The sequence below is a fragment of the Mus caroli genome, chromosome 1, assembly GCF_900094665.2.
Source record: "Mus caroli chromosome 1, CAROLI_EIJ_v1.1, whole genome shotgun sequence".
Taxonomy (NCBI): Eukaryota; Metazoa; Chordata; class Mammalia; order Rodentia; family Muridae; genus Mus; species Mus caroli.
In genome coordinates this window covers 86,748,565-86,761,072 of record NC_034570.1, presented here as the reverse complement: position 1 = coordinate 86,761,072, position 12,508 = coordinate 86,748,565, and the positions used below count along the sequence as shown (strand labels likewise).

General features: G+C 44.9%; 1 protein-coding gene across 1 annotated transcript in view; it reads right to left on the bottom strand.

Moving 5' to 3' along the window:
* Positions 1-8,147: 8,147 nt before the first annotated feature.
* LOC110299556 (galactose-3-O-sulfotransferase 2) overlaps positions 8,148-12,508 on the bottom strand; it is a 14,377-nt gene continuing 10,016 nt past the window's right edge. Inside the window, exons 2-4 of the mRNA XM_021169263.1 lie at positions 12,124-12,210; positions 10,801-11,059; positions 8,148-10,375 (exon numbers count right to left, since the gene is read on the bottom strand). Coding sequence (XP_021024922.1) covers positions 9,557-10,375; positions 10,801-11,059; positions 12,124-12,210 — 1,165 coding nt within the window. The 3' untranslated portion in view covers positions 8,148-9,556. The remainder of the gene's footprint in view (positions 10,376-10,800; positions 11,060-12,123; positions 12,211-12,508) is intronic.

Genomic DNA, 12,508 nt, shown 5'->3' with positions numbered 1-12,508 from the left:
CACTTTGTAGACCAGGCTGGCCTCGAACTCAGAAATCCGCCTGCCTCTGCCTCCCGAGTGCTGGGATTAAAGGCGTGCGCCACCACGCCCGGCTTTTGCAGCTTTTCTTACAACAACTTCACTTACAACAGCTTCTCTTACTACAACTAGCTTCTACTTAGGGCAGCTCCACCCCACCTCATCCAATCAGAATTCACACACACTCCTGGCATGAGCTCAGGTTGGTCACCAATAGGCTGACAGGTCTGGATCACGAGGAACAGTCCAGCCTGGCAGGCAGCCCACGCATGCTTTTTCACTGCGCATGCTTGGGCAAGGCAGTAAACATCTTGGCCCATGTGGCCGCACCCGCTTCCCACAAATAGACCAGTCCAAGATTGAGTTAGAATAACTGGTCACATTGAAGGAAAGAGAAGAATCATTATAACTCTATTATATAACTAATCTTTCTAAGTCAGATTACACAGTCTCTGATGTTCTTTTTACCATAAAGTTAAAAAGCTTGAAGCAAGGCAGCTTCGCTTGTCCAAACTGGAAAAAATGGCAAGCAAGGATGGATCGAAAACATGTACCTAATTCAGCTTCCTTGTCACTACAGTCAGGGCACTGAGTGAACTCACCTGTCAGCTTGTAACAGGAATTAGCCATCATGCTTCTGCAGTGTTCTGTGGAGAGAACCTATGCGTTTCCCTTTCCTAATAAGGTAGCTGTTCAGGATCAAGCCATATGCCAATAAGTAGATCCTTTTAAGATACTATAAGGCATTTATTAAGTTCTTTGACTTCTAAATTTCAAAATTCTAAAATAAAAGTATGATTTAAATAATATGCATGGGAATACATTAAATAATATGCACTGGGATATAACTTCCCCCTTCTTTGTCTTTTAAGAAGCTAAAGTTTTAAAGTTCCACAATACCTTGTCCTTGAGAATTAATAATTTGTTGACAAAACATCTCAAATACTTGACTGTTATAGTCAGTATTAATGTAACATGGGCAGTGACTAATTACACTTTCAATTTTTTCTCTTAAAGAGTGGTTGTACCTAGAAATCTTGAAAAGTTACTAATAGTCACATGAGTATAATTTATTTATTTATTAAATTGGAAATAAGAGCATTTATTTGCAGAATTTTATTAAGTCTAAGTCCTCAAGAATTAACACTATTATGTGGAAACAAGTAGTAACTGAGGACACTAAGAGCAAAGAATTTAACATGCACAATGTCCAAGAATACTAAAATATTATCTTAAACCATAACTGTTTTGAATATATAAAGAACAAGATTATATATCCAGTCTATCTTATAAGTAGGACCTATAGACTGCCTGAGATATAAATCTAGCATTTTTACTTATGAGTTGTATATGCATAAGTAATTGCAAATTTGAGAATTAATAGCATCCGAGGGATGAACAATCTTAAGCAATTGTGAGCTCTGAGATATAATATTGACTATTAATATACAAATTAAGGTTTGATTGTTCATCATTTTAAAACACCATCCATAGCACACAACTTAATTATCTGTGCTGAAACAGGAGGAAACTCAAAAGAATAAACGTGTGATCTAATTCACATCTACTTATTTCCCATAGAGGGGTTGTTTTTAAACACAATAATTGGGATGCATGCATGCATGAATTTTTTTTTTTTTCGAGACAGGATTTCTCTGTGTAGCCCTGGCTGTCCTGGAACTCACTCTGTAGACCAGGCTGGCCTCGAACTCAGAAATTCACCTGCCTCTGCCTCCCAAGTGCTGTGATTAAAGGCGTGTGCCACCACTCCCGGCGCATGCATGAATTTATAGAAGATACAAAAGCATGCATAAAACAATTTTTTAACTTATCTTTGGGATATTGATTGTCAATTTTATTTAAAATGATGCTATGCAATAGATCAATTATTAATATTCTCTAATAACCAAATTAATTGCTGTTTGGAACAAGGAACACACACTTAGTCAGGTTTTTAAGACACAATTTTTGTTATAAGTTTTCTAAAATATACGAATTTATCTTACAATTCTTTATTAGCACCATAGCAGTTTTAATAGGATGCTGAAACTGTGCTTTGAGGTGAGCACCACCTCGGCCTCGCCCACCCTCGGCCTTCCTCTCAGGCAGAAGAGGCTGAAGACAGCCCAATCTGTTGTAGGATAGAAAGCCTAAATGAGGGAGGCAGAGCACCCCGAGTCTTAGCAAGGAAAAATACAGCTACCCCGGCAGGAATGAGCAGAGTCTCGTGGGGGCAATGGTGAGTGTGGCCCTCCCCTGAGTTCGATACAAAGCAACCCCGCTGTCTGGCGGCCTTCCACATCACCACACTCAGGGAAAGCTGCATGTCCCAAGGCCCCACCCCGCAGCAGCCAGCAACCTGCTGGCCAGGAGGATAAGAATAATGTTTTCTCTTGCCAAAGACTACAGAAAATAAAGGGGGTAGGAAGTCACAGCAGGCAAAGTACATTGAAGTTACCTGACTGGAAACAAAGGAATGACTTCAAAAGGACTTACAGGAACCAGATAAATGTTTATAGTAAAGATAAAGCGGCTCTGCTTAGGGTCAGCTTAATGACAGCTAAGGATTTCACACCCTTAGTTACAATGCAGTCTGCTAAATAATTGCTGTGGGCACATTTAATAACCATTAACTAAAATGGGCAGCTAATATTTAATTGCCATTGATAATAATTGATAACAATTATAAAAGCTTTCTTTATTTTCTGCAAAGCCTTCTGTAGTAAACTAAAACCCTAAGTATTAAAAAGATATTGCCTCTGAATCTTTTCTGGAGCAACAGTTACTCCCCAGAACTTAAAACCTCCTTGTGTTGAGAGGCAAGGAGAGGCAAATTTCAAGAACTTCCTTAGGCACACCAGTTTGCAAAACAAAAGAAAGTCACACANACCTCGCTGAGGCTGCCCTGAGCTTTGTATGGCTGTATAGCCACAGAGAGCTGTGTTAGTGCTCTCATAAGATGATTACTCTTGTAATTATTTTAATTAACAATATATAAAATCTTAAATTTGTGATCAAACTGCCAGCTGCACTTAAAGGAACATTGGCAATTTTTAACCATGATTTTTAAGTTTCTTACACAACGTTAGAATAATATCTACAGCCTTGGGAAAGCAATACCCAATTTCAAAGCAATATATCACTTTAGAATCAACATTAAATCTTCACTACCACATTGCAAGATTTGGCTGCCAATTTATACCTATGAATGCATGACAGTGCAAGCATTAATGCTTCATTAAAGAGACATTGCTTTAAATCTTATCTTTAAATTTACTTTCTAGGATAAGAATCACATTAAATATTATCTCAGCTAGAAGAATCTTAGGAGACCCAGTTTTTTGGCCCGCTTATGCCACATGTTTGAAAAGACTCCTGAGTTGCCAACTTAAGACTAACCTTCTGTTACCAATGTTACAATTATTTAATCCTAACCAATAACTTATGAGCTGATACCAAATGAAGCGGCTACACTTAGACCAGAGAATTTTCATTTTTCTAGCTATAATTGTAAAATAAAAAGCACTTTGTCATTAGCTAAATGCAATAATCACGAATGCAGAGAATTTTCTTAGGAAAAAACCATCTATCAGCTTTTTCACCCCAAAACCATGAGGCTGCAGACTCCCTTTCTTAAAAAACAGTTTTTCCAGCAGGGGTCCTCCTGCTGTGCCTGATTCTCAGCCAAAGTGTCAGCCACTCTCGGCTTTGCTATACCAGCAGAGAAACTTTTAGCCATCTTTTATTTTCCAACATGAAACATCGAAAATTCAGTCATTCAGACGACTAGACATGAACACACGTGAATTGAATACGTGAACAGACCGGTGCACCAGACATTAGACAAGACCTTAGACAAAAACACAGAGAGGGCAGAGAACTTCTGCTGTAGGTCCCAGAGAGAATAAAGCAGGGCTTCTCCGATTCTCTCTGTCTCTGGGGGAGTTTCAAAATCCAACTTTACTCCCGCCTGATGCAGTTTCTGACTGTGGTCATCTGTCTGTTCATTCTTTTAAACCCTTATTCCTCTCACCTAAAAAGTAGCTTCTGGAAGCTGTAGCCGACTGCCTGTTACCTTCCTAGATCCTGATATCACTGCTGAACCTGAGCTAATCCAGCGCACGGGTTAGCATGCTGCTCCAGCTCAGACCGTACCACACCTTAGCAACCATTCGCCCATTGCTGCTCCGTGTTCCGGTACAAATTTTCTAATTCTTTCCTATCTGTGGAGCTCCATACCAGCAGTGTTATTTCCAGCATCTTCTGCCATTCCCAGGTCATGTGTTGGTACACCAAATTGTTGGGGCCGGCAGGCGGCTCTCATGTCTGGGTTCGAGCCTGGGAGGCATCTTGGAGCTGAAAGAGAAGAAGAAATCTAGTTGGGTAGAAAAATAATGGAACCAAGACATGCTAGTTTGTTCAAGGTTCAAATGTTTAATAATAAAATCTGTGCTTATAAAGAGGGAAGCCCATCCCCAGTCACGCCAAGTTTCTTGATGTAGAGATGTGAAGTTGTCAGAACAGCCTTTTAGCAGAAACTAATTCACAGTTTGTAGTAAACTCCAGAAAATCTTGGAGAACTGGTTCGGCCTCAGGGTAGGTGGCAGGCAGTGTAACATTGAAGAAGAGTGATGAGAAGCAGCACAGCATGTGACCCTGCCTCAGAGGCAAACGGTCTGAACCAGCCTGCCTAGTCTGAAGGAGGGTGCATGGATGTATCTGGAGGATATCATCCTTAGTGAGGTAACCCAATCACAAAAGAAGTCATTAGATATGCACTCAGTGATAAGTGGATATCAGCCCAGAAACACAGAACACCCAAGATACAATTTGCAAAACACAGGAAAATCAAGAAGAGGGAAGACCAATGTGTGGATACTTCATTCCTCCTTAGAATAGGGAACAAAATACCCATGAAAGGAGTTACAGAGACGAAGTTTGGAGCTAAGACGAAAGGATGGACTATCCAGAGACTACCCCACCTGGGGACCCATCCTATAATCAGCCACCAAACCCAGACACTAGTGCATATGCCAGAAAGATTTTGCTGAAGGGACCCTGTTATAGCTGTCTTGTATGAGGCTATCCCAGTGCCTGGCAAATACAGAAGTGGATGCTCACAGTCATCTAGAAGATGGAACATAGGGTCCCAATGGAGAAGCTAGAGAAAGCATCTGAGGAGCTGAAGGGGTCTGCAACCCTATAGGTGGAACAACAATATGAACTAACCAGTACCCCCAGAACTCGTACCTCTAGCTGCATATGTAGCAGAAGATGGCCTAGCTGGCCATCACTGGGAAGAGAGGCCCCTTGGTAATGCAAATTTTATAAGCTCCAATACAGGGGAATGCCAGGGCCAAGAAGTGGGACTGGGTGGGTAGGGAAGCAGGGCGGAGGGAGGGTATAGGGAACTTTCCGGATAGCATTTGAAAAGTACATAAAGAAAATATCTAATAAATAAATAAATAAATAAATAAATAGAAATGGGATTAAAGACAGTCCCTTATAAATTATTTAAAAAAAAAAAAAAAGTATCCTTAGAGGCCTAGTTTCCTGGACTGGTATGTGCCACATGTTGTTGTTTAAATTAACTCCAGCCTTGAGTTAGCAGTTTTAAGCTAACATTCTTGTTACCAATGTTACACCTTTTTAATCATACCCAATAACTCATAAGCCAATACTCTATGACCAAGACATGCAGAGCATTTTTATACCTTTAAGACTGGTCAGAAACCTAATGAAGTGGCTACATGAATCTTATAGATTTAGACCAATCAAAGGATTTTACTTTTTCTAGCTATAATTTCAAGATAAAAAGCACTTTCTCGTTTGCTGAACTCAATAATTACAATTCCAGAATTTTTTTTTTTTTTTAGGAAAACAGAACTATCAGCTTATTTGCCTTAGAACTAAGAAGCTACAAACTCCTTTTTTAAAATCAGTTTTCATCAGGACCTATCCTGGGTGTGTGTGACTCCTGGTGTGTGTGACTCCTGGCGAAGGTGAGAAGCAACTTAAATCAGCCTCTGCTGCGTAAACTGAGACTGAATCAGGAGATGGAGAGCCAGCAAATGAAGTTTTAACCATCTTTTTTTCTTTTCAACATGAAACATAGAACAACAGTCCTTTAGACAATGAAACAAAAACAGATATGAATTGACACATGGACAGATTGGTGCACCAAACAGAAACAATACAACAAGGGTAGAGAACTTGATGCAACCAGGCCAAAGAGAAAGCAGAACTTCTCTCAATTTCCCTCTGTCCCTGGGAGAGCTCCAAAATCCATTTTCCTTCTCTCTCTCTCTCTCTCTCTCTCTCTCTCTCTCTCTCTCTCTCTCATGTCATTTGTATATCTAGCATCTCCCTTTTTTTTACTCTTTTTTTTTATTTTATTATTTTAAGCCCTACTCCTCTTGCCTGATGCAGTCCTTGAATGTGGACCAATGCCTGTTTAGAATTTTTCACTCCCATTTTCAACTGTCAACCACTAGCTGATATCAGCACTGGGCCAAAAATGACTCAATCTAATCTGTATCCTTTTTGCACCCTTGAGATCAACAGACTTCAGAAGATGGCATTTGTAATGCTAATATTTTTATTATCATTAGGTATTTATTTCATTTACATTTCCAATGCTATCTCAAAAGTCCCCCACACCCTCCCACACCCACTCCCCCACCCACCCACTCCCACTTCTTGGCCCTGGCGTTCCCCTGTACTGAGAGGCATATAAAGTTTGCACGACAAATGGGCCTCTCTTTCCACTGATGGCCAACTAGGCCATCTTCGGCTACATAAGCAGCTAGAGACATGAGCTCTGGTGGGGTACTGGTTAGTTCATATTGTTGTTCTACCTATAGGGGTGCAGATACCCCCAGCTCCTTGGGTACTTACTCTAGCTCCTCCATTGGGGGCCCTGTGGTCCATCCAATAGATGACTGTGAGCATCCACTTCTGTGTTTGCTAGGCCTCGGCATAGTCTCACAAGAGACAGCTGTATCAGGGTCCTTTCAACAAAATCTTGCTAGTATATGGTGTCAGCGTTTGGAGTCTGATTATGGGATGGATCCTTGGATATGGCAGTCTCTAGATGGTCCATTCTTTTGTCTCAGCTCCAAACTTTGTCTCTGTAACTCCTTCCATGGGTGTTTTGTTACCAATTCTAAGAAGGGGCAAAGTATCCACACTTTGATCTTCGTTCTTCTTGAGTTTCATGTGTTTCGCAAATTGTATCTTATATCTTGGGTAAGTTTCTGGGCTAATATCCACTAATCAGTGAGTACATATCATGTGATGTTGGGAGCTATTAAGGCAACGCTATTGTCCTGATCTCTGAATTGGGCCTCTCCCCCCCTGAGAAGAAAAGAGGGTCAAAAGCGGGCCACCGGACACACCGCTCCAAGAACAACCACAGATCTTTCCAGCCCTAAGTCAGCGCCAGATGTCCTGACCTCAAGATGCACCCTGATACCACCAAGTTCCTGCTTCCCCGTGTAGTCGCCAAAAGAAAAATTTCCGCTGCCCTATCCCTCCTGCTGAGGTGCATTTCCCCTGCCCCATCCCTCCTGCTGAGGTGCATTTCCTCTGCCCCATTCCTCCTGCTGAAAGGCACTTCCCCTTTTGCTTGTACATTTAAACCTCGGGCCTGGCTAATACATTCGAGGCTTTGATACATTCCAGAACGGTTTCCGTGTCGTTATTCGTACAAGGCCCTCGTCTCTCTCTCTCTACCCCCCACCATTTGGTTCTTAGGAGGAGGTCCCCTCGTGACCCTCGAATAACTGGACCTGCTGGACGGGTCAATGTGAGTTCTTTTGTGATTGAGTTACCTCACTCAGGATGATGCCCTCCAGGTCCATCCATTTGCCTAGGAATTTCAATCTAGCTTGTAATGCTAATATTAATGCTGTGTGTTGCTTACTGTGCAGGGATACGTCTTCATCTTCCTCTTCTCATGGAGCTCCACCAAGACAATGTTCCCCCAGTCAATCCATCTGTATTCAGGCCGCATGTTCCAGGAGCCAACTGTAGCCATGCATAGCTACATGAACCGGGTTCATAAAAGGGAGGCTGGGGCTGTATGGGATAAAATTCGAGAGAAATAACAAGACCAAGACAAAGATGGTGATCAAGGCCCAAAGTTTACTTAAGAATCTGAGCTTATAAAGGGGGGATCCCATCCCCCACCAGGCCAGGATCTCCTTTCGTAGGGATAGTGTCTGGAGAACAGGTTCAGACTCTCAGCAGGTAGTGGCATCTTGGAGAAAACAGCAGAGGTGGCAGTAAAATAGACCTATCTAGGTTGGGAGAGTCCACCCTAGGTGGTCTTGTTCACAGTGGCAGAACAGGTCTGAGCCAGCCTGCTCAAGGCTAGGGGGGTGGGCTTCAGTGGTTTTCTGTTTTGTTTTGAGACAGGGCCTTGCTTTGTAACCTGGTTGTCCTGGAACTCACTCTGTAGTCCAGGCCGGCCTTAAACTCAGTGATCTGTTTGCCTCTACCTCCCCAGTGCTAGGGTAAAAGGTCTGAGCCAGCATCTCTAGCATTCTGAATATCTCTGTTCGGTTTGGAAGAGTCAATTTTCAATTTACAGTGTTCTTTTGGATTGACAAACTCATTATACTATTGTACCATCTCTAAACTTGCCAACAATTACTTTTTCTTTGACAATTACTTTTCATATTAAATTGATGTCCATATTAAATTGAGGTACAAAGGAGCATGGTCTGTCTTTTCTGAGGCCTCTGACACAGAAGAAAAGCCTCCACCAAAACGCAGTAAGGAAGGCTCGGGCAGAAAGGCTGGGCTGAGTATGTGACTTATTTCCCAACACCTCAGGCACCCTGTTTGAGTACCCCAGGGAACCAGGTACTTCATCCTAAGAGCTGGGTGCTAGATACTTAGTATCTCTCCATGAATGACTAAGAGAGGCACCCAAAAGATGATCCCTGAGATTATATACAACATGGTTTCCAAGGCAACCAAAGGTACCTGAGCCTCTCAGAGAACCTGTGGCAAGTCAGGCACTTTCTCCTTCAGGACTGTTCAACTGGAAGCTAAAAAGTAGACTGTGCCTGTGCTCAGGCTAACCAACAACTTTCACAACTCTCAGTCTACACTGTTCTTCATAAAATGGAAGGCTGCCTACTCATCCCATCTCTCCCTGGCCCACCTCTGAGCCTCCGAACCCTGTACAGGCATGGCATTGTCACCGGTGCTGAATCAATGTGGCTACAAAATCCCAGGGAACAGTTGTAGGTCTCTTCTTGGATCCACAGGCCCGATGTCTATGCTCCGGTGTTCCCTTGGGCTGATGTTCACCTGGTGGGCTGCTTAGACTGTCTCTGTGAAAACATAATTTAAGGGCACTAGCATTCTTGCCTGTCCATGTCTCTACAATGGGTGGATTCACATATGGAACAGCTGTGCCTGTTGTCTTAGGTGTAAGGCCCTCTCCCAGAGATGCAGATGGATGGGTATCTTGACAGTTTCACTTTGGAAAGGTAGACTGGGAAGAAAGAGTCACTTAGCCAAACCCCTACTTTTTCATGAGTGGGATATCCTTGGGAGTCTTGTTGGGAAACTGCAGAGAGTACATATGGGCCATGTGCTGGAGCTCGGGCATCGCCATTCTCTGACAGATATGCAGTGTGGTGGTGCCCAGACCATGCCTAAGGTTGTAGCCCAGAATATTGGCCTTTCCACTCTGGTAAGGGCGCAGATTCCGGTCATCTATGTGTGTCAGGTTCTTGGGCTCTGGATCCTGAAGACACAGGGCCGTGAGCTCGCGCTGCCTCTCCCGCAGCTGCTCCAGCTCTTCTGTGAGCTGGCGTGGGCTTAGCTCCGCATGCAGCTGGGTCCAAAACGTGCGATTGAAATGCTGGTAGAGCTGCCAGTCCAGTGCACACCAGTGCTGGACACGCTCCTGGCTCTCGGGCGTCAGGTGGGAGACAGTACTCTGGCTGCGCACGTTCAGCTTGAAGGACACGATGTCATCCAGCTGCCAGCGCAACCTTCTGCGCAGCAGCACCATAGACTCATCAAAGTAGTCTGCAATGAGCACCAGATGGAATCGCTGCTCCACCTCCGCAAGACACTTGTGAACATAGTCCATGTCAGCTGGGGCGTTGTTGTCAAAGCCAAAATCAAACCACATGTTGTTTTTCGCATAGACATTGCGCAGGCTCACACTAGCGTTGTAGTACTTCCACGGATCTGCCAGGAATTCGTCCAGGCTCTTGGCCTTCTGGAAGGCAGGTGCATAGTCCTTATAATAGATGAAGGAGGACTCCAGCTGGAAAACTGGGTTCCGGAGGATGGAGAAGTAGAAGGTGTCATTGGGCATGACTTTCTGCACCTGTTTGGAGAAGAAGTAGGTGGGACTAAAGACGCTGTTGGATGGACTGTGCAGCTGCCCACGAAGTCTCACCTTGCACCAGTCCCAGCTCCCTCAACAGAGCTGGAGCCTCATTCCTACACCAAGGGAGCAAGTGCCAAGGTTGAGGGGGCAACAAAAGCCCAGTATGTTCTTCCAGAACCAGAAATTCAGAGATGTGAGAGAGGGTTGGGATGCCCTCAGGAAGACAGCCTTGAGGCTATGTGTCTCATGCCAAGAGCAATTACAGGCCATTGGCAGCCTAAACAAAATGGTCTGACAGGGTCTATAGGCCACTCCACGCCAACCCCACACCTGGGAGCCCCATAGTTACACCCACAGTTCCAAGCAATGCAGCTCTAGCCCCACCCCACCCCCACCCCACTCTCTGCCACCACATTGCACACCTCAGGATAGTTGAACCGTAGGTGGTTACACATGATGTTGAAGTGATGCTGCAGGCGGTTGTCCTGCTTCAGGCCCTCTACATACCGTGTCACAAAAAGCCAGGGGTAGCCCAGATGGACTCTAGAGCCCTCAGGCAGTGCTGTGGTTAGATTGTGAGACTCTGAGAAGCGGTAGAGGATGTTGAGTATTGTACTGCTGGCTGTCTTGTGCGTCTTGAGAAACATGATGTTTGTGACCGGTGGTTCCTGGACCTTGTCCCTGAACCGAAGAGTACAGCGAGCATATCATCAGTAACGGAGCCACAACCCTTCAACAGCACCCCTCAAGGAGTACCCCTTAACATGGGTCCTTATTCTATTTCCTCTCGCCATCTCACAGCACTGTGTCCCCAGTCCAGCTCTGCCACTCTGTATTCTTTCAGGCCAAGGGGATTCTCTGTGACAGATACAATTTCCCCTCATAGCAAGATGTTCTCCACAGCTATACTGTCTGTTCCTGTGACAGCCATGGGATACCTCAGACCCCAAGAATCACCCTTGGATCCAAAATCTGCTGTCTGTCTCCCAGTGAACCCTGTGTGGCAGTGACTCTGTGACCTCAGCCAAGGTCAGCCAGCCTTAGAAACGCTAGGATGGACTCGGATGCCTGGATCACCAGCCATACTCCTGACTTAATATAAGCCAGCANAGTTAGCAANGATGGTGAGGGGCAGGATCCAGTGGACCNTGGGACACAGCATTTTCTCAGAGGACAGTTTACCCCTCCTTATACAAACCTGACCAGGGGAGACGTGAAGGAGAAGGAACTGAGACCCTCACAGAATCCTGAAGAAAACACTGACTTGGGAGGCAGTTGGTTGTGCATAGATGGCCACCCCCTGGGTGATGTAGTCTTGGCAGGCAGGGGGAGAGAATGTTCTGGAGTCTGGTGCCAATGGAGCACAGTCATGACCTTACCACCTGAAAGTCATGCTAGAAGCCAGGCCATCTTTGTAGGCCAGAAGGTAGCCTTCCCAAGGCTCCTACTATATACCTTGTTCTTCTCACTTCCCTTTCCAGTCAAGACTGAACAAGACAGGCCTGTTCCCCAGAGTCCCCTAATAAGCCTTCCTAGTGGGCCTGTCTCTTGTAGTGACTACAAGAGACAGGCCCAAGAAAAGCATAGCTCACCACCCTCTCCTAGAGAGGACACTGATGCTCAGAAGGGAAGTGAGTGAGTGCTTGTGTTCATAAAGCAGGCAGGACAGGGTCCTGGTACTGACCTTGGGGCTGCAGGGGAAGAGCTCGGCCCCCAAGAGCATAACACATCTGCACAGGACTTACGGTATGAGTAGTCTGAAGTCCACATGCAGGAAACCAACCAGCAGGAACACAGCCAGGGCCAGGAACCAGAGTGCCACCTGGAAGGACCTGTGGGCAGTACCTGCTTAGTGCCACTTGGATACAAAGTCCCATAACTGCTCAGCAAGGAGCCCTGTGATAACTGGTAATAAGCCCAGAGCAGGGTGACCCAGGCCTGCTTGTCTCAGAACCTGGAGCACCTCGGGCTGGGGTCTTACAAGCCCTCCCAAGCCTCTGAGCTGCAGAGGAAAGACTGAAGAGTAGACATATGTGCTGAGCCCCATAGTAAGGCCCCGGCCCCCAATAGAAAAACAGTTTGAAATGGGCCTTGAAATAGGATAGTGTCCTGCTAAGGACACAAACGGGA